The 27,787-nt window shown below is 41.3% G+C and overlaps 1 protein-coding gene across 4 annotated transcripts in view; it reads left to right on the top strand.

Moving 5' to 3' along the window:
* The window catches only part of LOC139687320 (uncharacterized), a 166,602-nt gene that overhangs the window by 74,626 nt on the left and 64,189 nt on the right, over positions 1–27,787 (top strand). For 3 of the 4 annotated variants that reach the window (XM_071584480.1, XM_071584479.1, XM_071584481.1), the window contains exon 5: positions 9,852–9,980. In XM_071584480.1, the coding sequence (XP_071440581.1) occupies positions 9,852–9,980 (129 nt within the window). Of the gene's footprint in view, positions 1–9,851; positions 9,981–27,787 lie in introns of those variants that run through there. The other variant, XM_071584482.1, reaches the window with a different exon arrangement.

Genomic DNA, 27,787 nt, shown 5'->3' with positions numbered 1-27,787 from the left:
AGCGCATTGGTCGGCAGTGGAATGTCGAAGGCTGTAATAGAGGGCAGAATTCTGGGTAAACGAGGAAAGAGCAGGAATAGGATAAGGATGTTGGACGGGTTGAAGATGGGGAGGAAGTATTCAGAGATGAAGCGAGGCTTGTTGTAGAGTAGGATGTTGGGTTATATTTTGTTAGGAGAAACAAAATATATATTTGTTAGTTATGACCATCAAAGGTTGTGGTCATACCTTGACCAGTAGATTACCTAGTAATAATAATAACGTTATCTCGAAAGTTTCTAAATATTTTTGACATTACTCGTCGCAATGTATTCTGCATACTGTTTCCAGCGGGAAGTAATGGCTCTCGTTAAATATTGCTCCTCCTTGAGTTCACACACGGAATTAATTCTGGAACATTAACCGAAGCCGATATTAAGTATAATTCATGTCACTGAAATATTTTCATCTTAGCTTCGTGGAATTCTCGTAAGCCGCGGCTATAATCTGCGCGTTAGGCTTGTGCCTTACAGATCATCGGGCACACACCAGGTGAAACATGTTATTTTTGAGAATCCGTCACTGATATGGTTAAGAATCATAGAGGTATCACTATTTATATTTTTGTCGCTTATAAATTATTCATTCCGTATTTTCCAGAACGTATTAATCTTAAAAGTTGCTGCTTTTCCAGTTTTATTGTGCTAAAAATGGAATATGAGAGGCGCGCATCGAAATGGAGAGCTTAGAAAACGATAAATTATAAATGAATCGTTAAAATATGAATTTAATAGCTTTCGCAACATAGCCCAAGGCACAGGATATTGTTTAATAAATCATCAGATATATATTTCGGAAGACTCGTCAACACTTTCATCTTCACTTGCTACTACGGTGAATTCACATCATTGCAGTTAAACAGATAATGATTTTCCGTACTCGGTATTATTTTCTGGATTGTACCATTGATCACATGGATCAATGTTGACTAAAAAATCAGTCGCAGGACATGTTCAGCGGGACTTGGAGTCAGCTAGAAAAGAGATTCTGTCGTTTCTTATCCTTATTCGTATACTTTCAAGTCCTATGCTCCCAATTCTTGTTTCCAACTTATCATTATTAACCAAGGTCTACCGTTCGAGGTAGGTTTTTGATGTCCCCATGAAGTACTAAACGTCTAAATCCAGTCTGAAACGGCACAAAATGCCACGACACTAAGTCCGCCATCCCCTTTCAGAGTTCATACGTAAATAATAATTCTGCCGCTTTCTCGTCATAAATGTGGCATAAAGCAGTAATATCGTGGATAATTGTGTATCGTAACTTTTTTATATTTGAATAGATGACCGGCATATTTTACCCGCTTACCTCTAATTAATTCATTGCACGTACATCAGTGGACATATACAAATCTTCAACTCATCCTACCAAAAGGTTCATGTTTTATCATATCTTTCGACTTAATTAACCGCGAATACATGTCGGTGATTTATTACAACAGTAGAGTAAAAAGCACCAAAACAGTTTCTTAACTTTAGACGGTAACTGACTTTCAATACTCATCTATTCCCACACTGGTTTCAAATGAATCTCAGGCATTTGAAGCAAGTGTGAAATGTTCATCGATCATGAAAAATTAAATACAGGCACCAGATTATTATCGCTCATTGTGTAGCGATCAACTCTTCTTCAAGTATAAGTTGGATATAAAAGCGTAGAGCCGAATATAATAAGCAGGGTGGTAAATATACAGTCTCCTTCATTTGTTGAAATTCAATCGCAAAATTTTGATCCCATCCTCCCGAATAAATGGTTGTTCTGTGCATTATTCTCTATGGCTATCATTCGAGTAGGAGGGATTCAAAGAGTCATAATTTGTTAATGGTTATGTCCCATTCCGAAATTGGACCATACCACCAAAGCAAGACGTAGGGGAATTTATTTATGCCAAAAATGTGATGGACATAATTATCAATTATAGCAGGCCTTGTTAATAATACGAGTCCCAGTAGCTACCGGACCCTGCCCATTGGACCCTGTGCCGTACACACCATTGAGAGGGAAAGGCTTCCGCGCTCTTTGCAGGCTGGGATGACAGGCTGTGTCTCGCTGGACAAAGCTAAGAATTGTTCGATGTTATGCCTGTGTCCAAACAAAAGTTGCCTGAAACGATAGACTTGCAATAATAATGATATTTGTGGGCGAGACCGTAAGGAGAAGTTAAGGAAGATTGACTGCAGTGCCCTATGTTTCATCGTATTACTCTTGACCAAAGCTATATCGCGTTCGGCAATATGCACCACCCGAATACAAAATGAGACCGAATGCCTTTGATCCAGAGCTGGAATACGAGATCAAATGGCGTACAAATTTATTTATGATTAAACATCCCACTAGATTTTTAATTGTAAATACGTTTTCGAAAAAATAAAAACTGCCAAACTCAAGAATCAAGAAACCGACATAGCCACAATCGGCGCCAATACTCCATAGGGCTCTCTCCTTGCCCAGTCGAAGCAAACTTCCATCTTTGCACAGGAGTATGCTGTATCTCTCTCTTTGTGACTGCGGTCAGAACGTAATTGAAAAGAAAATTTCGCAATAGGTATGTGTGCACAGGCGGACGATGTGTGCGATGCGTGGGCGCAACAGACGTTACAGGGAGCAATACATCCCTGGTGCTCAATAGGGACGAGGTTGGGTCGGGAAGAAGGCCCAGCGCCGGTAATTGGCAGCCCTCGACGATCCAGTCATCCTTTTATTTCCTATGTTGGGGGAAAAATAGCCCTCATCTCGCGTGGAAAGGAGTGAGGGGAATAAGCGGAAAAAAAACATTTGCCTTTTTCCTCAAGTCGAAGGGGAGGCATTATTTTTTCTAATCTCTCCGAGGGAAGAGGCTCTTTAGCGGAAGCACCACCTTCCTCGAAAGCCCCCCCCCCCAGTCTCTCTCTCCCTCCCCTTCTCCCCACTCGCTCCGCCGGACCGAACGTCTCCGCCCGCGTGAAATGTACCCGTCATCATCCGCTCCTTTTTCGGGGGCTGACCTCCGTCACGTGATCGATACCCATCCTTCCTCGACAGGCCCGCCCCCTCTCTCTCTCTCCCCCTGCGTCCCTACCCAACCCCCCCTGCCCCTCCTCGTGTAGATATCATCTTCTCCTTATCGCTCGATGCTTTGCCAACCCCACCCACGCCCATCCATCCCACTGGTACGGTCTCGCCCACGGCTTGTGTGAAATTTCCTGGAGCGTAGCCAGCGAACCGCTCCCCTCTCCCGCCCTCCCCTCCCAACTCCTCGTGGTGTACCACCAAGAACCCTCGTGCTCCACCCCCCTCGGGCACCTCCCGTTGTTATCAGCCGCTCTCTCACTCATCTCCCCCCCCCCCACCCGCGTGCCTCATTCCAGCCTTCCTGGGCAATGCGACTAACGTCCTTGGAGTGCTCTCTCGGCTTCCATTATCCCTCGCCCAGAAGCCTTTCAAGCAATACTCTCCCCTCCCTTCCCCCCCTACCCACTCGTACTGCCGCAGAGTGAGAGAATGAAAGGATATGACATGTGTGCCACGGAACAGTGAAGCGACGGACTTTTTCCTTAATGTGCAATTCCAGTTTAAATTGCAGTAAATTCAATTAATGTCGAGACACCAAGAGCACACTCCACCTGGGTTCATTTGAGCCCCTCTCGGCATTCATGTACATCAATACCCTGCGAGCCACCAAAAAGGTGTGTGGCAGGGGGTGCAGCACCAGGAGGAAAGGGTAAGGGATGAGGGGGTTAGGGTTTTTCAAATGGATGGGGAAAGGTAAGGGGAACCTGCAAAAAAAATGTATAAATATACTAGTATAACCATGCGCAGTCGCTACCTTGTAGGTTAATACTTATTATGTCGAGCCGACTCCTGCGGGATTTCGATTACAAGCATTCTGGTCTCTTATCGTTCTTGGAAAAAATGACCATTTAAACCTGTCAGTCTTGGAGTATATGTCTCTAATCTTATATTCGTGATCCCTCCGCCCGTAATACGTTGGGGTTTGTATTATGTGCTTGATGTCATCGGAAAAGGACCAACCCTTAAATATTTTTAATAAGTCAAATCTATATTGTAAACGCCGCTGTTTAAGGGAATCCCGGCCTAAATTTCATTGCGGTTCACGGCTCAATTCATATATTAGCACCATGACTTTGGAACCGAGTCGGGGAATTGTTTCGCATCATTATAATCTCCCTGAAGCGTTTGTTTTTGCATAGTGCACAATGGTTTAGGTTTTCGGGCGTTCCCCCATGTCAGGGTGTCTCTCGGTGGCAAGTTTCTCCAGCTATCCTGCTGGGGTATAGACGTGGATAAACGCCGCAGAAACCTCAGATTTTATTTTTACGTCATGTTGGTACCACGGAGCTGTATCGATGACTATGTAGTCTCAGAATAAATTTTAGCCCGCTCACCGCTGCAGTATTTCTTAACAATACGGAAATAAATCCCATTTTCACTAGTTCACTGTAATATCGCCATTGCACCCATCTGAAGTTTTAATATGACGTGAACAAATTCAATGGTATCAGGCGAATCGTGATGGAACTCCTTCATGATTTTTTTCAGAAAATAAATGCGCTTGTAAGGTTCCCCCGGTATTTTTTTTTTACTACTCGGCCGGTGTCGATACAAAGTATCATCATGTCAAATCTGATGATGATGACACCTTGTATCGAAACCAGTCCAGCGATGAAATAACATTTGTGGGACCTTGCAAGCGTATTTCTTTTCTGTACTGAACAGACAATTGCGGTTAAAACTCACCATCGCGAATAAAGCCATGAGCAGTTGTGGTTATCGATAATGAGGCCATTATCCGTCGATGGAGTAGAAAAAGGAAATAAAGAAGTATTCGGCCGTGAAGGGGAACATAGACAATACAAATTGTGAAATCATTACAATATTGTCTTTCGTATTTCTTCGTAAAGTGCGACCAAATTGGTATGATTTTCCAGCTCTAATTGATGTTAAAATAAAAAAAAACGGATATTTTTGGTACTCAGAATTTATTACAAAGGAGAATTGCCTGTCCTCATTGCATTAGCGAGACGCAGTTCTTAGCATCACGGAGGAGACACGTCTCTCGCCTCCCGGCTACAAAATCCGCTCCACCACCAGCATCGACATTTTATTTCAGTCCGATTAGCTCTATTAGCAATTTTAATACTGTTTTGCACTTCTCGTCTACATCTCCTGCAACCATACGGGTCGTATTGTATCGAACGAGGACCCTAATGAGAGAGAACTGTGACAGCATCGGTGGCCGATGTATTATCGGCGTAAATCTCTCTCGGGCCGATGTACTATATAATCAGGTTGGGGTAGAGGGCGTGGTAGCCATGGGCGGTGTCTCTACTTCCTTCGTGCTCGAAGGTCATGAATCATATTCAAATCAATGATTAAATTCAAATTTATGCTCCGAATGTTGCAGTTTTAAATCATCCGTCATGCTTTCATTTGTGAACTTTCACGGACTGTCTTGAAGAGCAATACCGATCACAATTCAAGTAAATATTTGAAGCCACAAAGTCTCTCACGAAGGCTGAGTCTTATTGTTCTCGTCTCGTTCATAAGTACTTGTAAATGTAATTGTTTTTCTAACTATCGCCATCGTGGGGAAATCATGAGTACAATTTCCATTTTGATTGATTTAAACGTGGTGAAAGTAATTTCGTTCTATATTCAGATTCGACGTCGATATTTATACGCCACATTAACAAGGTCGAACTTTTCCCTTTTACTTCATGTCCAAATCTCCAGTTACCTTTTCCAGCGATCATTCCATGATTGATGAACCTGGTGAGGACATTGATTAGAACAAATGCTTAACAAACGGATGTAAGCTCATTACACGAAGTACAACTATTCGTTACGATTCTGTGAACAAGACTCGTATTCAAGTTATTTTTTTTACGTTTAGGCAGTGGTTACCAAATTATCACTTAGTTTTAATGAGTTAAATTAAAAATGTTCATGTGAAAATAAATTTTAGAGACCAAATTATGGTTTAAAATATTCCAAATTTCCTGGAAATAGGGATTTTAGATCTGGAACTTTGTATGATTAGTTTTGTTGGTGGTTTGAGACACCGATTTCATCAATGTGTGCAGTGGTAAATCGGACAATTTCAAAATGCCGATGAAAATATTTACTAAGTATCGACTTAGAGAATGTGTAACTTTTCAGATGCTTCCGACCGATTTGGGGCAGTTGTGTATTAGTGAACAAAAAGTGATATATTATTAAGGGAATAACCTGGGATGGAAGCCGAAAGAGTGAAGATTGCATGCACTGCTTTAACCCACACGGATGAATACAAATGGCATGAGTTCACTCTTCTGTTTGAGAACCTCATACAGATGGAATGGTTGTAGTCTTCCATTATATTGGCAGACGAGGGTACAAAGAACGAGAAGGAAACGTCTAGATTCAATAGCACTGGCGAAGCTCGAAGTACGCATAATACAGGTATCGTTACCTGTATCACTCACTTCTCATGAACGATAAAATAAGTATTTAAGCTAATGGCTGATAACATTCATCCCCTTGCGATCCTCCTTGTGGTGACTCTCGTCTCGTGTGTGAATGTTTATCCTATGTATCCCAGCATTCATTGATCTAGTAGTTTCCTCCCAGATGCCAAATGCACCCTGCCCCCTCCGATTCTTCAAAATTCTTGCAGCCTGGAGGATGGACAATCTTATTGTCAAACCTTCACCATTATCAAATGTTTACGGTAGTAAAGTGCTCGACCGAGTTCAGTGCCCACTTGTGCCTTGGCAGGGGACACTGCGACCGGTTGGTGATTGATGGGGTCGTCATTTGGTGCAGGGCCCCAAAGGGAAGCCAATTTTCATGAATTTTGTTTGTGTTTTCTTAGCTTTGATTTCTTGTCTTTCAATGTATAATCATTCTTTAAACTTGCTAGTATTCATCATGATTTCCGAGTCACGTTTTCTCCTAGCGCTTGAAAAATATTTACTAACCTTACAACAGAATGCATGACCCTGTGTATGGTAATAGTTCGGGTCAATTGGCGTAGAAGAGGAGTAATTAGGCCTGCGTTTCTTGGGCAGTTTCCTATCCGTAAGGGTTGTCTCGGAACTAGGCGTTAGGGCGTAACAGACTGTTCCCGACGAAACTACGCCACGTGTCGACTGCATCGGGAGGGCGGCGCTTCCACGGGCATCCCCTTGGTCGCCAGGCAACCCACACGGAAACTTATACGTTGCCGTGTTGCATAATCGTTAGGAGCCCGGCGGCGGTCTGCGTGATCCGGAGACCTACTTCAATTCCGAGAAGCCACGCACGGTGTGTACTCCATTGCAGTCACGTAGGAGGAAATTAAAATGAAGATCTCTTGGGACTCGTTGGGCTATAGAAGAGAAGCACGGGACTGGCCGCCGCAGAAACCTTATAGCTCGTCGACAACCATGCCTACGTCGCATTTCAAAACCGCAATATTTCCTAACCGCGCTTTATGACCGTATGCCATTGGATGGCCTCGGGGATGCTATTACTCATTTAAGAGTGATTGGCGGCTCCCTATCTTTCTCTTTCGGCTTGATTGATGTTCTAATAAGCCCGAATGTTCCTTTCGTGACGGTCGTTGTGTCGCGGGGCGAGAGAGCTGTCGAAAGGTTCACGTCGACTCTCGTTACCTCTCGGCTCATGGCCCTGTCCATAGTCTGGCAGGGTGTCTCAAACGGAGAATTTGGGAGGAAAATTAGGCGTTTGCTAGGTGTAAACTAACACTAAACTAATTTACTTTGTGAAAATGCAGTTGATACGCCAAATTTCAAATCCAATTTTCAAGTTTCCCAATGTTCCGTTCTAATGACGCTAAAAGTACTCGCTCTGAGCGGGCGGAATTCTTTCAGCGCGACAGGTGACTGCGTGCCACGAGAATCATATGGATTAAGATCCCTAATTTTTATTCCTAACCAGGAGAAAGTCACGACTTCAATATTGCGCTTCTGATTCACAAATTAATCTCTTGGAACTGTTTTTTTTAACCCTGCTGGTAGTTTGCCCGCGGCGGGCTGCAGTTGGGTGGAACGCTGCGTTGTGCGTCCTTGAACAGTTCTTCGTTAAACTTGATTTCTCTGCTATCGTAACAGCACCGTTAATAATGTTTGAGTCACCACTCCAAGGTGTTAAACGGCGCGCTCTATTGATATGCTCAAATTGAGCCATTTCCAGTTGCTTTTTTCGATCTAAAATCTGAAAAGTGTAAATTATACGATGACGCAATTTCTTCCTTTGTGCACGACAAAAGTTTAGAATACACTTGCACATTAACCTTCAAGCCACCGCAAGAGTGCGTGACTGGAGTTGTTAGGGCACAAGCTACACATGGCTTTATTGGTTTATTCATACACTTCAGCACAAGTTAGCTCATTTTCCATAACTCCCGTACAAATAAGTGCCCATATTCACCATGCAATAATATTTCCATTTGATACATTCATTTAATTCTGGTATGCAAGTTAGTTTCATTTTTATAATCATGTGAAGAGGTTAATAAACAAGTGTAATTCCAGAGGAATTCCAACTTGTGATGGTCATCTTTTTATGTTATGGTTTATATCATTAATTGTTTCAGGCGTAACTGTGTAGAAGTGTTCCATGAGAATAGCGTTAAATTAAAACTTTTTAATTCCACAAAGAAAATAAACTTTAATGCGACCTAGGTTTCACTGTCGTGCAGTATCACCTAGTCAGTCTGACGATGCTGCACCGCAGTAAAACTTCGGTTGCCTATATGTTTATCTCACGACAGAAAAAATGGAATTATGTGAGTAGCTTCTGTAAAAGAAGTTAGAGAACTTAGTAAATGATCGAGGAACTTCCTCAAATTGTTTATTTCTCAAAATACATCGATCAAAACTGAATGATATTTTTAATGTAGCAGTTACGTTTTCTCCATATATTATTTGAAATGTCTATGATCATATTTCATCAAAATATTTCCACTGCCATGTAAGATTATATATTTTTAAACAGACAAATCGCAGTAATGTATTTGTTTAGTTTATTACATTTCGATGATCTGGTGGCAAATGATTCTCTAAAATTGAGTCAGGCCTAAATGCATTTACCTGAGGGGAGATATCAGTCGTGTGTTCTCTCAGATCCTAAATTGGAATTTGAGTGAAATATAGCAGTGGTATTAGAACAGGTTCAACGTGTGAGGCATAGAAATTGACGATTAAGTTTTTCATTTTTGAGAATATTCTCTCGCCTCTCCAAAAAAATATCGCACAAAGTTGACAAAAGAATGTGTGGAATATCTTAAGTCTATTTCTGAAAGGAGAGATAAAATGCTATTACATTGCTATCACAAGTACTTTTGGCGGTTTCCGATGCTTTGACTGCTGCCGATCGGGAATTGCCTTTGAAATTTGGCTTGGGTGAAGATGCAGTAATAAATTCAAAGAAACTACATGAAATGCCCAAACAGTAACTTATCACGGAGTCATCCGCCAGTGAACATAACAATTCTACAATTTTTTAAAGTGTAAAAATCATTTGCATTGACCAGGATTCGAAAACGGTACAAAATGTACACTTTGCAAAATTTTCGCATCCAGTCATAAACCATTAAAGATGCATGAAAGCTTTAGCTGAAAATTTTTAGGTGAACGATGATCCCACTTGGCAAAAGTTCGTGTGGACTTTGCTTATTTTGTCAGCGAATGCTTCCACGTACGAGTTCTTCGTGTTCGTTTTTGGTGAAATGTGCATTTCATGTGATTGAGGGCTAATTGGTGCCCAGGGGACTTTCCGAGGTGCTTATTTCTCACCTCGCGTGCTCTCTCTCTCTCTCCCTGCTGCAGGTGCTGTGCTGGCGTACGGTTCCCACGGACGGCGCGGGGATCGGCGAAGTGGCGCGCAGTGGCGAGCCATTCATGCGTCAAGTGTTCATCACCGGTGACTTTGAAGATGAGGACAAACTGCGCATACAAGTGAGTTCACGAAATCTCCATCCGTGACCATGATTTGCTTTTTCGTAACGTTTTTGGCGGAAAAAGTGTGCTTGTGCGATTGATGTAAACAATCGAATGATTGAATTCTCTCGTTTGTGAGTTACGATTGAATTGCGTTATTTATACCTCCAATGTGAGTGTCCGTTTTATCATTTCCAAATCATTTTGCCAGATTTAGCTGGCGAGATCGTTTACAATCGCAAATTCCGTTTCTACAAATATGACGAAAATAAAAACGAAAAGATACGATACTGCGTTCTCGAAGCCGGAATCCCCTTGGAGGATTACATTTTTTCAAGTATTCCTTTCGTCATGAGTTTTTTGTTAACTCTTAAAAAAGTATGCTCTTCATTTATTAGAAAATAAAAGCATTTGCTTCACTGCCTGATAATCATCACTAACTATTTAATTGCATTAATTATATATAGTTTCTCACTTTAATTTAAAAAACATTGTAGGCTGTAGTAACCCCATTACTTTGCCACATAACGCCAAACAATGGCGCAGGCCTTCGACTCATCCATCGATTCACTTTTCAAATTTCGGTTCAGTTCCACGGAAAGAGTTAATTCGTATTTAGAGCTAAATTAGGCTACGTTTCATCCTGTGTATTCTAAAACTCGGAGATACTAATTTATTTTGGCATTTTTATCATTAGTACATGTCATTTTTTACGTTTTCCGGATCGTTGTTGCGGTTTCCGTAAACCATTTCTTCGAAGCAACGTGTAATATTTGCTTTGAACCCTTTCACAAGACTTACGTCTTCATCCGTCCCTACAAACCTCTACGGGGACGTGAGGAAGGTAGCATAAAGTCACCAGCCATTTGAGAAAATAATTATTGATGTATCTTAAATTATGTTTCCTTCTATTTTCGTCTCGAATTGTGTGCGCGAAATGACCGGTCCAAGAATTGACCGGTTCCGCAGGCAATTTCTCTCATTACGTCTCACCCTAGTCTCGCCTACGAATGCAATTCTACGCTAGAATTTCCTTCTTTACTCGAGTGATTTGTACTTTTCTCTTTTCAACACTGTCTACCTCTACTCATTTACTATTGAAGAGTCAATCGAGTCTCTTTTGATGTTGATCGCATCAAGATACTTTTTTTATTGGTACCATTTGAAAACTTTCGCAGAAGGACTTACTTATGGAGTTAAACAGAATGCAATGAATGTAGGTTCTGTAAATCATCATCATGGACGAGTAGATCCTTACATTATTGGAAAAGTACTGGAAGCTTGAAAATTACAAGCCCGACTTAAACTTTAAGAAAATTGCAATCTGCTCGAATGTAACGCAAATATAGAAGAAATAATCCTAGCACCACATTAAAAATGGTTAGCCAGACCACGGTGAGATGTCGAGGAAACCTGATGGCTGCAGAATCGATCGATAGATAAGGAATCTAATTTTCCCTCTAGAACAATATGAGACCGAAAAAGTGGGGCAAATTATTTAAGATGCAGCAATAAGCATTTGCTCCAATGACTGATGACCTGAAATCTCTTCTACACCACGCCCTCGTAGCAGCTTGCCGGGTAAGGTGATGTGGATTTTCAAGTCCCTTAACCGAACGCCTGAGCTACACGTAGGATTAGCGCTAAGGTTTTCTGATTAACATACCCTTTCATTAAGGGAATCTGATGATATCTTACTGCATTAGATGGAGTCGCCTTTCGGCTTTGTGTGTTTAGGCCTTGGAGATCACCGTCGCATAGTAAGTAATGATCTAATTGAAAAAATAAATTTCAGGTAGGACCTGATTAATTTCCGGTCAAATGAAAAACTTTATCTTCAGTAGGGTTCGAATCTTACGTAATGAAGTGAACATCAAGCACCAAATGAGAAAGAGGTAATTCCCATCGCTTAAGAGCGCTGAAAAGAAACACCCCCCCCCTCTTCATAGTTAATTATGCGCTGATAGTTGGAAATGTGTTGCCCTTCTTCGTCTCTGTTTGCATTGGTCAAGGTCTCCTTTGAATATTATCATATGGAATGAAAGATTTTCTTATGGATACGAGCACATTCTATTTTTCCAAGCGTAATAATCTTCGACATATTAATGTAATTCTAATACAATCGTTATCATGACTAAGTGGTTTAGAATATTTTTTCCATCCAGCTATTAAATGCATAACTAAGCAGTGACGTGACCGACATCCAAGCAACCAACACGATGGGCATTGTGAAGACAGTGAGGAAACATGGTGGCAGCCAGTGACTCTGGAAAACAATAATGAAATAGAATCGGATGATCGTAAGCTCTTACAACGCAGCAATTAATTGGTTGAGGGATTGTATTTCCAAAATTTTTTCCTAGGCGGGGTTTTTCCCCTCACCTTTCACCAAATCTGTGCTAACAAAGTCGGAAAGAGCATACCGCGTTGTCCTCCGATGAGTATGTCGAAACCTAAGAGACAAGGACTGGCTGTAAATTCATCGCATCTTCCATACGAAGGTGAGGGGCTAAATACGTAAGTCTATTGTGGTTTCTTAGATAACTTGAGTCTCTCGGTCCGAAGGACTCGCAGCTGTCTTTGAACTTTCGAACGGTTTGGCGTTTAGCCCGCTGATAGAAGCTATTGCCGAGTATAAGGGAGAGGTTCCCGATTGGCGCCAGAATCGGACTGGTTTCGAGAGCTCTTTTTGTATTACTAAATGCCATGGCGACTCGTTTCGTAAATTATGGGGAGCATTAGTTTTTATTTTATTTGAAAATTAATCCAATAACATCCGATTTGGCGTGCATTGGATGATTTATATATCAAGTAGACATATCATCTAGATGAAGTAAATACCGAGGTCAAACTAAATTATAAAGTTATTTTATTAGACCTTGAAACCTATTCATGGAAATGATGCAGTAATCTAAATTTCAAATCGTTCATATCAAAACCTGCACCGTCGAGATCACGGAAATGTGCAGGTGTAGTCATCTTTCCTCGCGCGTAATTGCTATTGCATTACCCATAGGTATCTAGGTACATGGCCCCTGAAAGTCTTAGCTAGGGTGTGTGATCCTGTTCGAACATTACATTTGTCGTATGCGAGAGATAGAAAAATAATGTTAATTTTGAATCGGCCATTTATTGGAGACTAGTTTTGAGTTATTTTCTCTTTCACGTGCCTCCCGCGTGTTCTTTTCCCCTCCTATGTATCCTCGTAAAGCTTTCCTCATTTTTGAACTAGGTCCAAGTGCGAAGGCGTGTTCACAACCCCCTCAAGTCTTTGCATACTAAGAATAGTGTTGTTACATTGATTCTTTGTTAGCATAGAGGGTCACTCAATGGTGACGAAGATTGAATGAGCAGAGCATTTGTCTTTATCTTTCCGGAGCCGGTGGTAAACTGAAAGTGGACCTCCTTATCACTCAATAAATTTGCAACAGTAAAGCTGAGTTTAAACTTCATAAGAAACAGGTGGAAGTTTCAATTTTGTGGACCATAGGTCTATGATCGATGAATTTAAATAATAAAGCTAAAGCGTTCTATATGATTGTAATAATTAACGAAATTAATTCTTCATGAAGTACTTAGTTTTCTGATTCGACCTAATTATTTTTTCTAAACGTATGCTTCATCGAAGGAAACAATAATTTTTGCCGGAAAACATATCTTATATATTTTATAGCTACATTGCTATTGAAAAGCTTGATATTCTCATGACTCAAGATTCTTTTATTACTGGTCAAAGCTGTATCGTTGCAAAATTAAATACATAAGAAAGTAATTGATGTGGGAAGCAGATTAGTTATGTGTCTTCACTCGCTGACTATGTATGTATTTATTTGTGAATTATTAAGCATATTGTTTCTGCGCAATGTAACACACATTTGTGGAAGCAACTGATAAATTTTGCCGTTAAGTGTGCACCAGGAGAAATATCTCTGCATTTTAGGCGTTAATGCACAAATGATACCTTGGATGGCATTTTGGGGTGATTTTGGGCGCTGTTCCCGTAGCATTTACATATTAGTGTGATTGTTGATCCATTGAATGCGACGAGTAGCATTTTTCCGTCGTTTGGGGGAATCCCGCCGCACTACATCGATTCCTCCCCCCCGCTCAGTGGCGTGGAATCGGTGGGAGGAAATGCACGGAATGCCCACGTGGTCGCTGGTCGCGTGACCGCGTTCGAGCGAGACGACGTCTGGAGTTAAAAATAGGAAGAAGCAGAACGCCTTCCCATAGCCGAGATCTCCTCATAAACTCCCCTCTTCCGTCCCACCTCCCTCCCCGGCCCCCTTCGCCTCTCCCCCTCCATTTGCGGTGGGCATCCCACGCTACTGAACACGCCCCAGGAATAAGACTTCTTCCGGTCATTCCAATCTTAGCGACGTATTTCGGACGTAGTTAAAAAAAAGTGTTCTTATGTACGCTACTAACCTCATCCTCATGCAATGTCGTGTGCCAAGTATGCGCGATTGGATGCAATGTTGGGTGAAATTAACAAAGTTGCCTTACATACAAAGAGCAATATTCAGCAGCAGTCGTTATTCTTATCGGGGAATTAAAAATAAAACATTAGCTTTCGGTCGCGATTGTGTTTCAATTATTGCACGTGTGTAACATCTCCATAAATACTACGCGTTCCACCAAAAAGATATGTGGCAGGGGGTGCAAGTACCATGTGGAATGGTTAAGGGATAAGGGAGAGGTAGGGTGTTTAAATGGTTAGGAAAAGGGAAAAAAACGCTCGCTGATAAACCTCAAAAAGACGCACTAATCCATATGCTTGCCAGCGGAAAACTTAAGTTCCAAGCAAGTGTAAATTTCATTAAAAGTGTTGGAGTCAAGATAGCGAATAATATGATTATTCGATAGTGTAAAAGTAATATTCATGTGATATTACTGCTTTATTTAAAGCAAGCTTGGGATTGCCAAGAAATTAAATTAAAATTATGTATTTTGGAGCAAAAGCAATGACTAATGACCTAAGCACTCAATAAGTAATGCTGCCTCGCTTGAGGATACCCGAATATTTCATATGTAAACTGATTTTCCATGAATTCTTTCATATTAATATCCCTAGCAATAAAAATAAGTATTTTATTTATCGATTAATCTCAAAATAATAACTTTATTAGAAACATTCAACGGATAAAATAATATGGCGAGTGCTGATTCCACATGTTACGCTGTTGCTTATAGCTCCATCATGGGTGCCTCTCACCCGTAACATACGTATTTACCGAAGGAAATATTCCAAACGGAATAACATTTTTGTGTCACGTAAAGTTCATGCAGCATTTGAGGATACCTATGGAGTTGAATTCAGTTCATGACTAAAAGATGTGACACATTTTTGAAATTCCTAACTCTCTTCCCAAACGGTTTTCAATGTAAGCAAATTTATTGCGGTTTTATTATCCTTTCGCGATCGTAGTCGCTACGAGAGCACCGAGTCACTTCTGCTCGATAGCCTGCAATTCTTTCTCCTTGTTACCCACATTCGACGAATGAAAAATGCCTGGCACCCGAGACGTTGACTGGGAGACTACTTTCTCTCTCTTTATCGCCCCAAGGCATCTCGCCGTCTTCTCAACCTCATTATCCGTAGTCCTTCCCCCCTCCTTCCACAGTCGGTCCTCCCCTCCTCAGCCCCAGCCACCCTTCATCTCAATCCCTCCTATTAACAACTACTCAGAGCGACACCTGTTGTTTACAAGTGCCCTCACAATTGAAGGGATTGTTTCGCCGAGACCGGTGGTGGCCGTGCCTCCAGCCGACTAAAGGCTTCCTTAAGGAATGATTCTTTTCCGGTATCTCGTCCGACAGTATGTGAATCGGGAATCACTTCTTCTTGCGGCCAATGGAAGTATAACGCTTATTAATGCCTCATAACCGTGTGAGGCATCATACGCCTGCATAGGGATGATCTACGCGTGTATAAGTATGAGGAACCTGCCATTGTTTTCGATGCTGCCTTGCAAAGTTTGCTTGAATATTCCATTGGTTATATCAAATTTTCATTCTCTTAAGTCCATAGCTTCGTTTTTTGATGCAATTTAAAATAAGATATTTGTCAGTTTTGATTAATACATCAAGATCTTTCTCTTTTTGTAAAATATGATTCATTTTATATTTATTTAGGAGTATGATAGCACTAATTAATAAAGAAGCATGACTATATTTGTGTATGGGAAATAAAATGCAATTTTACGATCTATAAAAACTCTACGTTTCAGGCTAACATGATGGTATGTAAGTGATACGCTCTGGGAGTAGAGTTACTGGGAAAATTTATTGCAACCGTAATACTGTTATAACTCTTCTTCAATCACCCCAAACAGTTATTCTCAGTTGATTGGAGGCTTTCGTAGCGTTGGGACGATTATCCAGTTGGTCAGGAAAGCCAATGGAAGATGTTGTGACTCAATTTTATCTCTCGTATGGCTGCAAGTAGGGATCGAGATGATGCGGTGGGTATCGTACTGGCTTCCCACCCAGAGGACCCGGGTTTGAATCCCGGTGGTTTTGAATATTTTTCAGTGGTATCTCGATCCCTACTTGAGGTACTATGTGGAGGGCACTTTGAGTGAGTTCGCCGTCCGTCGGATGGGACGTTATAAGCTGCGAACTCCTTTGGCGCCTTTCGTAAAGAGTAGGCTAATGCCGACGTCGGGTTTCTCTCCACCCTTCGTCCGTTCCTGCCCATCCGTAATGGCGCAAATGACCTCAACTGTCGGTCACCTCCCCTAAATACTATTACTACTGGCTGCAAGTACCTCCAGCCCCGACTAAAGATGATCACTCGGGAAAGTTGAGCGCCGAAATGCTCCACTCGCAGCCTATCTCTGAAGCCACCTCAGCACGATCCTCTCCGTATCTGTATAAGTATTCCACATTATTCGAAAATGAAATATATGCTTAGCGTTGTCTAAAAAATACATGGTTATGAAATGTACTCTTTTAATAGATTGGTTTGAGGCGTCTTTTTGTGGAAGCGATTCATATCGGAAAAGAAATGCTTAGTTATTCCACAAATGTACAAAGTCTTGATGATGACTTTGTAAGTCGAAACCTAGGTTGTGTATAATAAAATATACGTTGAATAACTAAGTATTTCTTTTCCGGTACTCTTTCAATTCAATATGCTGAGAAAACTCTATAAAGCCAACCCTGAGACAACTAACTACTCTTTCGGCATGGGAAAAGGTACTCCAAGTGTCCTTTACCTTTATCTTGCCTGTACTTGGATATATATATATATATATATATATATATATATATATATATATATATACACACACACTATACTATATATATAAATACAATACACTATATATATATATATAAATACACTCGTATACATACGCATGTCCATGCTTACATACGATACATCATGTATAAGTGAATAAATCATTAAGCGTTTGTTTGATGGTATAGTTTCGCGTTTGTTCTCGTATGGTATCAATTTGTGACTAATCTGGAACAATTACAATTGCTTGAACAAGGTTTTTTTAGTCTAAATTGCATTTAAATTGACCCTTTTTCGGAAGTAGTCCGGAAGTGATTTTTATGTGATCGATTCCACTAGTTAGAGGGTAAACTCTTGTCTTCCGTATGCACGCCCTTAGATTTTTTCATGAAGACATAATGTATGCAGTTTGAGAATGCCCTGTCGAACAGTTTACATTACAAAATTATGTTACGTATAGTATCGTATGGTTTGCAAAGCGATTTGATATCGAAGTTTGTTATGAAAAATTTCAGCCTTTGTAAATAATTAGGAATCGTAGTACATTGTAAACGAGTTAAACTCAATTCATTTTCTGCTCCAAGTATCTCCGTATGAATTTTACTTTTTGCATGTCATTCAAGTTTGTCATTAACGTCCGCACAGCTAGAAAGATGTCATTGCGTTTCGCGCACCCTTCGTAGACCTTTGGTTTCCCGATTTCTGGTCTAGTTACTTTGTCTGAAACAGCTCCAGAACTTTTTTCTCGTTTATCGTAGCTAATGACCTAAAATTCTCCTGTATTACTTGCCTAGTTAAAAATTTACTCTGCCAAGTTTTATAATGTTTTTGTTAAGGATATATTCTCGATTGGAAAAACAGTGGACTCGAACTAATTGTCTTTGTGGAGCAGTTGAGTTTAAGCAGTAATCGATGGTCTTGGTCGCTTAATACCTACGTAGTTTTATCGATGTGAAATCGTTCATGGCACCATCAATTACGCCCGGCTAGCCGTTCTCTCCACTTCATTTCAGAGAACTACGTCGCACCCAGAGGCAGTCAAGAGCGCTTTCTCGTTCGTGCCATGTTATTTCGAAACTAGGACGCTTAACATAAGACATGGTAATACCAATCGCGATACGTAGGGTATTTAGATGGAAAATAATACCATTAAATACTAGTCGCGATCTTTGATGCGCGTGACATTTCGTGAAAATCTCTTACTGCTGAATTTTATAATGCATTTCAGGAAAGTAACCAGTCGTGTCGGACATTTGAGGAAAAAGCGCAAATGCGATGGGGCCTTACAGGGTCCGTACATTAAGTATCGGGACTGGTTCCAAAAAATCAAAATTTATTGCAGTTATCATTACAATTACTTAATAATCTTCAAAATACATTCCTCCTGCATCGATACACTTAGTTATTATGTGATTTAAGGTATCATCCCCATAAGCCTGTTTAATGAGTCCAAGGGACTTCGATGCGGATTTCCCGAGGTTAACGTAAAACTTCACTGCGTAGCGTTGCTCGACGGTGCGCTCCATGCTAGCGCAACGACACCACAAACAATCACGCGTCACAAAAATCCACCTCCTGTCTCAACACTTGCGCGGAGGCGACTGAACTGAAGTGCGCCTGAGTGGTGGGGGGACTCCTCTACCGCTCCGTTGAGGCTACAGCGAACCAGTTCCAATACCTACTGCACGGACCCTATACTATCCATATCCGTAATTAGAAATTAGTAAATAAATTTGTTGGTGACAAATCGACCATTTTGCCTGTGGACAATATACTATTGCCTCGCGAAAATTCAGTTCTTCGTACGATTGTTTTGTGGATGTCGATGTGATTGTAGTATTGTGATGCGACGTAATTTTATCATTTTTAGCTTGGCTCTTAATTGTAACTGTAACGACGTCCTGTAACGAGCCTTAAATTATTTGAATGAGCTCGAAAATACCTTAACCGAAATATTTTCCGTGGGTGGAATATATTTGTGACGAGGTTTCGTAAAAATGCGCGGTACGTAAAACACTGTCATCCGCTCCCCTCGGCGTCGATTGAATCAAGCGGAGTCGGTTCTGACGTCCCACCCTGGGCCACCCGGGGCCCCCGTGGACGATTTCGGGAGCAGGGATCACGAATGGGATTGGCTTGATGAAAAGCGAAGGTCGTCCCGCATCTATTCAGCCTCTCGCGATGTCCTCTCCGGAGTAATGCCGAGCACATCTTTCTTCCCATTTCCGGTCATCTTTTCAGTGCGTGTTTTCAAACACACTTCTATTCGCCATATCCTCTGCTGAGGTGGGACCCACAAAATATATTTCAAATGCAAAAATAAATTACTCAGATGGTAAAAAAAACGGTATAAAAATAACTGCTGGCTTTGCTGATCTTCACTTCCTCCGCGAGGCTTACAAGAAGCACTGAGGGTTGTGTTATATCGCATTGTGATGTGTTGTCAAAGACTTTTTTAAAATGAAGGAACCTTCAAAGAATTATAATTTAATTAATCAAATTCGACTTTGGTTGGATATGCCCGACCTTGGAACCTTGTAAAAAATATGATGTATTAATGCTAGTATTATTATGTAATCATCATATTAACCAAAAAGTGATATTACTATTGCTTTTGAAAATCGATTTTAAGTGCGATATATTTAAGCACTGATAAAATTTATCGCAGATACAGTAGACTTGATTTTCTTGGTTTTTATGGAGTTCCTTACCTCCCTTCGATGTGGTGATAAAATTTTTCGAAAACCTTAATGATCTATTTATTGCTCTGTGATTGCAACAATTATTCTTCTAGAATCTCTTTAAGTCTAATATAATCGGTCAAAATAATTAGCTTTTTGCCTCTGTGGTCTCTCCGTGTTTGCCTTTGATTGAAGTCTATCTAAAGTCTCAATGTTTCGCGTCAATGTCCCACTATCGGGGGGAGATAACCGTCTCTCGGCACTAGGAGCGAAAAAATCGCGATTCGCTTTCGGGAAACTGTTTGCGAAGATCTCAACACATCAACTCCACACTCGTTGAGTCCTACATTCGTTTGTGGACACGCGGGAAGAGGAAACGCCATTTCACTGAGAGTGATACGTAATACTCACAATGTTTTCTTCAAGTCAGTTATACTCATTATATTTCTATATAAACTTGTTGTTATAGTACAAAAGGTTGACCGTATAGAGAGTTCTACTTTTAGTGAAACAAATTCTGTTCTCCTATGATTCAATAATTTTATCAATGTGTTTAGTTGGAATAACATTTATAATAGAAATAAAGCACACATTTGGCAGAAGATGCACTAAAGGGAACATATTTTGGATAATAATGGTCTATTTTCTGTTATTTTACAAAATATAGGTATGCACATAGGTGGGAAAATGTGGAGAGGTATTTACATGGCTTTAAATAGTGAATTGTGCTTTTGATTGAGCCTATAGCGTGTAGTTAATTAAGATTGGCATTCATTTTTTTCATTTTATAACACTATTCTTTAGATTTAATTCACCAGATTGTCGCATCTACGTTTATTACGACCCAAGTCGTATCCAGACCACAGACATGTTAAGTCTGTCTTCTACACAACTTAGCACACACGGAAACTGATTACAGCAATCAAAGCACGATAAATTACTATCGATACGATGGATATATAACGTAGGTGATTTTGAAAATTTATTTTAGTTGACAGTTTTTGTTTCTGGATAAATAGGTGAGCAAAGTACTAAGCCAAAATCACATTTTACTAAATATAAACATAGTTTGCCTTACGCATTAGTACCTTTAGTTTCTTCAAGAGAAGAGAAATGATGGCACGTTTTACTGGAGTAATTTTGAGTGATGTTAACATTCACTTTCCCTCGTGACCTTGTATATTTAGTATGTCGTGGCGGCTCTCTCTCTCTTTCAATTTCGCTCGCCGTAAATCTCGCCGACTCGGAAATCGTTTTCTATCAATGCCTTTTGTTTTTTTTATCTTCTCCCGTTCTATCGTTGTCGCTTGCCATGCACCACCCAGTCCCTCCGAGCATCTCTCTCATCTTCCAGTGGAGACGCCTTTATATATATATTTTCTGGCTCCCCAGTTTCCATCCACGGAGCAAATATTTTCCACGAATATCTCCCTAAGCATTTAAAATGCGTAGGAGGATCAAAGAACCGACCTTATTTCCCCGCTCCTCCCTCCTCTCACCCCCCTTTCAGCAACTTAATGGGCTTTCAAAGAAGCGAGCTAATTCCCAGTAAATAAATTAGTCGGTGGTCGTTAGGCCACTGCCATGCACCGGCAGTCTCGCTGTCCGGAGACGTTTGGCCCTCAATTAGCTCTCTCCCTCCCTGCCCCAATCGCTGTTCCATGGCGCCAGTCTTCCCTCGTCGCAGCTCCCCAAGGGGGTTCCTAAGTGGCCGCCTTCCACTCCACCCCTCGCCTTCCTTCCCCCGGTCTTTGTGCGTGCCGGTTGGTCCAGTGGAGGCTGAGGAAGTCATTCCTTCTCACTTGCCATCGAGGGGCTCCCTTCTCTTCTCTCTCCCTCCCTCCCGCTGCGAGGACCGACCGTGGCCGTGTTGTGCCGCCGGCGATGGGGAAGAGCGCCTCCGTTGGCGTTTGTTTTCTTGATTCCCCACTCACCGCATCCCTCCCTCCCCTTCACAATTCCTTATCTCTTCCAAATTATGTCAATTTAAGGAGTAATGTTTTTGTTTTACTGATAAAGAGACATTCGGGATCAAACTGTGTTTATTGCGCTCATCACCATCATTCACAAGGCTAAAGTTTAAGATTTTCTATTAATAGCTTGTTGAGTGTTTTCATTCGCGTCTTCTCTTGTGACTGTTTTCCCGATGTATATTAGTTGTACAAATTATTGCCGAAAATATGAATGTTTGCGAAATGTTTTAAGCATATTTCCCGTAATCGTGATACAGTGGTGCTATGATGAAATTATATTATTATTAGCAATGCCAAAGTAACCAATAAATTGGGATCCAGTTTAAATATTGTGTGTTCTTGTATGTTATAAGCGACCTGTTCAGTTATCCATTTTCACTTCGCGATCCGATTAGGTTGGGTTGTAGAAAAGGCTCATGAGCCACCACATTCTCGCCCCAAGCACGAGGAAGATGGTTGTATTTGCCTTATCGCCGTTTCCTCGCTTTCCTCCTCTCCTCCAGAAGTAGTCCGGAAAAATTAGATGGCGTCTGGAGAGGCGGTCTATCTGTCCTGGTAGAATTCGTTCATGAGATTATTATTATTGGAACCTCTTGGTCTCTCAAGGAAAGGTTGAGGAAAAATAACAGAGATGGGATATAACAATAACCCCCAAATAAAAATTAGCTCACTTCTTTGACTACCCCATAAATTTTCCCCTAAATAAAAATTTATTCACGACCAGTTTCGATGCAATACATCATTTTCAAGTGAAGCTCGCACTGCACAGGTCCAATATATATATATATATTGGACCTGTGCAGTGAGGACCTGTGCATTTATATATATATATATATAAATGTATATATATTAAATATAGGAGGTGGGGAAACCAAGGTGTCACCACGTGCTGGGGGGGTTAGGTGAGTGGGAAAAACCAAAACTCTGGGAGAGATGGGAGAAAAAAGCGGGTGCAAGTGGGGGGATGAGGGTTTATAGAGGAAGAGGGAAAGACAAAGGAATACGAAGACTCTAGTTGGGTGCGATGAGATGGTCTTTTCTTCTTATCTGCATTCCTTATGGCGTCTCCCCACGCTGTGCGGGGAAGGAGTGTGTTGGCGGTGTCCTGTGTTATCGAGTGGGATCCGTTGGCCGATATGTCTATTTCGTTGTGGATCGTCCGGATGCCGAGAGTCGATTCATTCCGCGGTTGTAGTTGGTGGGAGGTTGGTGTCTTCCTGCGTCGGGTTGGGACTAAGCCGTTGTGTGAACGGCTGGTCTCAAGGTAGGGTCTGTCCGTGCGGGGGAGAGAGAAAGGGGAAGATGAGTCCGTCCTCCGCCGGGGTGAACCCTGGTTGTTTTTATTCAGCGGAAAATTGTAGTAGTCTTTATTTCTGTTAATATGGAACAGTTCCACCACATCACACCTGAATCTGTAAGTTTTGTTGAGGAAAAGGTTCTGAGAAAAGAACCCGCAGTCAAACTCGACGTTTCAGCGGCCACGAGTGGAAGTGTTAAACACTCGGCACTTCGTATTCGGGTTGAGTATGGAAGGTCTCCAATGGGGGAGGAACCACACCCACCCCCACTTGTGGTTGACCCACTCCCCCCCCCCCTCCGGTTAAGGACACCCAGCATGGTTTGTTGAGGACATTCACGTTCTCGCCTCTTTTCCGAAGAAATTAAAGGACGTGTCCAAGTGGCCAGTCCTATTCGAGTAAAGTGAAATCTTATTTCCGCAGTTTGCCTTGCTTCGTCCTTGAAACCAAATGATCCTCACGGCATCGTCCATGAGCAAAGAAAAAATACTGCCGAGGGATCGAAATGAAAAAAGCAATTGGTATTTCAGAGTACAAAGGAAAACGTTGCTGTCCAAATGTTCATTTTAGATTTAAAAGTTTATTAAGGATTTTTAAAGGTTTTGAAGCCGTTTTTTATTCACATTTGGAAATAAATTAGTACTTAATGGCCGCACACTTTGTGTGGATTGAAGTGATACTTGCTAGCCTTTTTATTCGGATTTCAAATCTCCATATGTGCACATAACATATGGGAAAATTACATTAGACCTATTTTATTCATCTCTAAATAATCATTCCTCACCCAGCGGCTAAGGTATTCGTCAGCTTAAGTTTTCTTTTGGCCATTCATTCTTGAGCATTATTCGCCAGATATTGAGCAATTTGCCAGACTCACTACCTTCCAAAGATAAGGCCACCATTCTATATAGCAACACTTGAGATTTTATTTTCTGTGAGACCTCAATTCAGATAAAAAATATAATTTTAATATTACTATCTATGCTGTATAATTTAAATTCTAGAATATTTTTAAATCGTATGGCCGTTTTGGTCTTATTTCATGTTAATTTTTCTTCTTTATTATTAGGGTGATAGAGAAATATCAAGCCTAGTTAGACCTGTGGGATACTTTTGTCTAAAATCATTGCGTTTTATTTGGAATTATTTATTTATTGTCTTCAGTTTAAATTTAATAGAAGCATTTGTTTGAATACATAAATATTGATCATTTTTCTTGGTGCATAGAAAAATTATATTTTACTTTGGAGAGGGAAAATAAAAAATGTGAAATTACGTTTAGAAAATGGCTATATCACAGTTCAGCTTATCAATTAGAAAACAATTCACAGTTCATGATTTCATCGATATTTTTCTTGGTGTCCTAATCCGTTTTTGTTATTCATTATCCTCCCCCATTAAGTGACAGTCGGTTGCGACTTCCTTACGCTAAAGAGAGTTTTGTCCGTGCGAATAACGTATGTATTTTCTCGCGTACTCATTCCCGCCGCAATTCCCATTCTTCTCCTGCGCAAGCGGGGCGAAAGGTATGACACGAAAAATTTCCTTTCTCTTTCGTGCCTCAAATCCCACGAGGTCGCAGGTCGCCGACGTTCGTGCAGCCTCATCTGCGTCGGCGTTCAATGAGTCCGCGACGGGGGCGAAGAGGAGAGGGCGTTTGAATGGCGCGCGGGTGGTCGTGCTTTATTTGTTTGCGCGGTGCGCGTAAAACGTGCTTTGGCGTTTCAGCCATGCTGGAGAGGCGAACGACCTCCCGTCCTCTCCCGTTGAGGCCGGCGGCAATCACGCCGTTGTTGTCTGCGGAGATCAGCGGATTGGGGGGGGGGAGGTAGGGGGTTCGCTCCCCACGTGAGGCGAGTGGTGACGAATAAATAAATAGTTGGGGCTGAAATGCGCTTCATCGCACTCTTAGTCTTCTGTACAACCGTGATGATAGTGGTTGTTCCCCCATCGAGGACGGGTGTAGAAATGTGTGCTATCACTCCAGCGCTTCAACCGACTTACTAAATAGAGCTAGCTGATACTTCGCTATTCGCTCGCTGATTGTTTGACCCATGAATTGACGGGAGGAGAGTTACTTTTGGCTCTCTGTTCTTCCCATTCCATCGAACCTCGTTGTTTATTTTCTGCGGCATGTATTTTTAATGCTAATTCCAGAAGGGATGAAATATGAAGTCCACGATTAGTGACTCTTGGGCTTTATTTTTACAAGAACACCACCCCATTGTACCTAAGTCAGGAAATCCAGGAACTCTCTCGATACAGGATTGGAAAGAGTCTTTGATTTTAAGGTCTCCGCATGTGACATCCATGCGCAAAATATTAATGAGCATTACTTTTTATGATAATGAAGCTAACCATTTGAACTATTAGATCGGAAGTGGAGAGTAGGGCAGAAAGCTAGGCACCGACACCTCGATACCAGCGTCTTGGGTGATAATCCTTGGTATTTTTCGGTGCCAAACTCTCAGTGGAACTTGTTACATAAAATAGTTGTTGAAATCATGGCATCACCTTTCAAAAGTGTACACCCTTTTAGATAAGGATCTAAGTTTAAGTAAAAATCAGTCGTTTCATCAAAGCAGGTGGAACAGTTCACGTATCTCAGAAGCGCCTTGGACCAAAACATTCAAAGTAGCAGAGACATAAGGAGAGGAACTGCGTTAGGCAAAGAATTTTTCACAGGGAGGGAATTTATGACAGGGACTTTGAGTAAGGATGTAAAGAAAAGACTTCAAATATTAGATAAGGAGCGTAGTTGTGTGCGGCTAGGAAACACGGTCATCGGAGCAGAATGATAAGCATGGATTGGAAGATTTTGAAATGTGGGTGTGGAGGAGGATAGAAAAGGTGTAATGGACGGAAAGGAACGCAAACTAGGAAGTGCTAGGTATGGTGTGGGAGGAGAGAGTATTTTTCGGATATGTCCTTAGGAGGCAGGAAAGATGGATGAAAAGCATATCGATCGGCAGTAGGAGGTTGAAGATTGGGATGTAGGAGGGAACATATGGCAAACGAAGGAGGGACAGGAATAAAATAGGGATGTTGGACTGAATGAAGGGATAAACGAATTACACGTGCCGAATTGAAAAGGATTTAGTGATGTGACCGATGTCAGGTTGTGTTATGTAAGAAGAGGCAAGTAAATGTATCGTTGTACAGTTGTATTGGTTGTGCTCATCCAAAACCTACCTTATACGGTAGAATACCGATAATAATAGCTATTAATGTTGTTGCGCAGCATCTAGCCCAAGTAAGTTTAAGGCAAGTACTGAATCAGTGCCCAAGATGGGAGGCTACAACCCAAAAACTCACTTGCCGGCACGCGACTAAACCTGGCTCTCGGATTCAGCTGCGCTTGCTTTCTGTAACCGAAATGGACCGCGTGCAGCGTAGAGAAGCTAGATTAGTGAAACGTTGCCATGATAAATTTAGTGGCGTATCCAATGTATTAACATCCCCATCTTACTACGATAGGAGAGATCATGTTAGTAACATTAGAGAGATTAAGTGTAAAACAGATTTAAGATGCCCTTTTTCCTCGAACGATAGGGGATCATAGTAGCATTGTTCGACCGCGGTAGGGTCATATTCGGGTAAAATTATTCTGGCGTGTATTCACCCTCTGCCGCACACCCTAACGGTGCCTTTCCGGGTATTATTATTGAAGACAATAAATTAAGCTTCTCGTAAATTTGTCCTGACGAGTACCTTATAGTTTAACAGTAGACACCATATTATCAAGACATTCGCTCATTGTTTTAATCATCATTATCGTTTCGGAAGATGGAAAACGAATGAATGATATCCTAAATGAGCGTAGGTTTTTAAAAGCCCGGTTCGTTCAGCGAACTTTTGGATTGCATGAAAAATTCCCTAGCAGTTATCTCGGTAGCCAACTCAATCCAGATGGAATGCTCGCAAACTTCTGATCATCGGTCGAAGGATTAGAATAATAGGTTTTCTCTTCGGAACTCTTCACCGTACGAAATATATTGGGAAAGTTTCTCGATATCATGAGTCTACGGAGTGAGGCTGCTGCGTACTTGTTAATGCTAGAGCGGAATGTTCAAAACCTGGCGTATCCGATTTGGAACTATTGATCCAGCAGGGCTTGCGTCACCGCTCGCATTATCCTCCCACTCTTACCAACAAAGGTAGACTCAGTCGAAGGTCATTTCTGGATTAACCGACGAATAAGTGGGAATTATTATCGGCAAATGTGTTAATCGAGACGATTTTAATGTATTGATCTTTCTTATTACAGCAGAAGGTTTTTTTTACATAGTTTCGGTCACGTTAAAATATAATCCTTATCAAGCATGTACTTATTCTAAAAATATGTCGAGTCAATAAAATTACGGAAAAGGAATATTGGCGTGCCTGGAATATATCATATCAGTCATTTATCTTCTGCTATTAGCGTTCTCTCCAGAGGACATCAGTTACGATTCGCTCGTTTAGTAGTAGTTTTTGAAGGGGAGGCGACCGACAGCTAAGGTCATTTGCGCCATAGGGGATAGACAGGAAAGGATGAAGGGTGGAGAGAAACCCGGCGTCGGCATTAGCCTACTCTTTACGAAAGGCGCCAAGGGGTCCGCAGTTTAACGTCCCATCCGACGGACGGCGT

This window comes from Hetaerina americana, unplaced genomic scaffold (genome assembly GCF_022747635.1).
Source record: "Hetaerina americana unplaced genomic scaffold, ioHetAmer1.1.p SCAF_19, whole genome shotgun sequence".
Lineage (NCBI taxonomy): Eukaryota > Metazoa > Arthropoda > Insecta > Odonata > Calopterygidae > Hetaerina > Hetaerina americana.
This window is presented reverse-complemented; position numbering and strand designations above follow the sequence as displayed.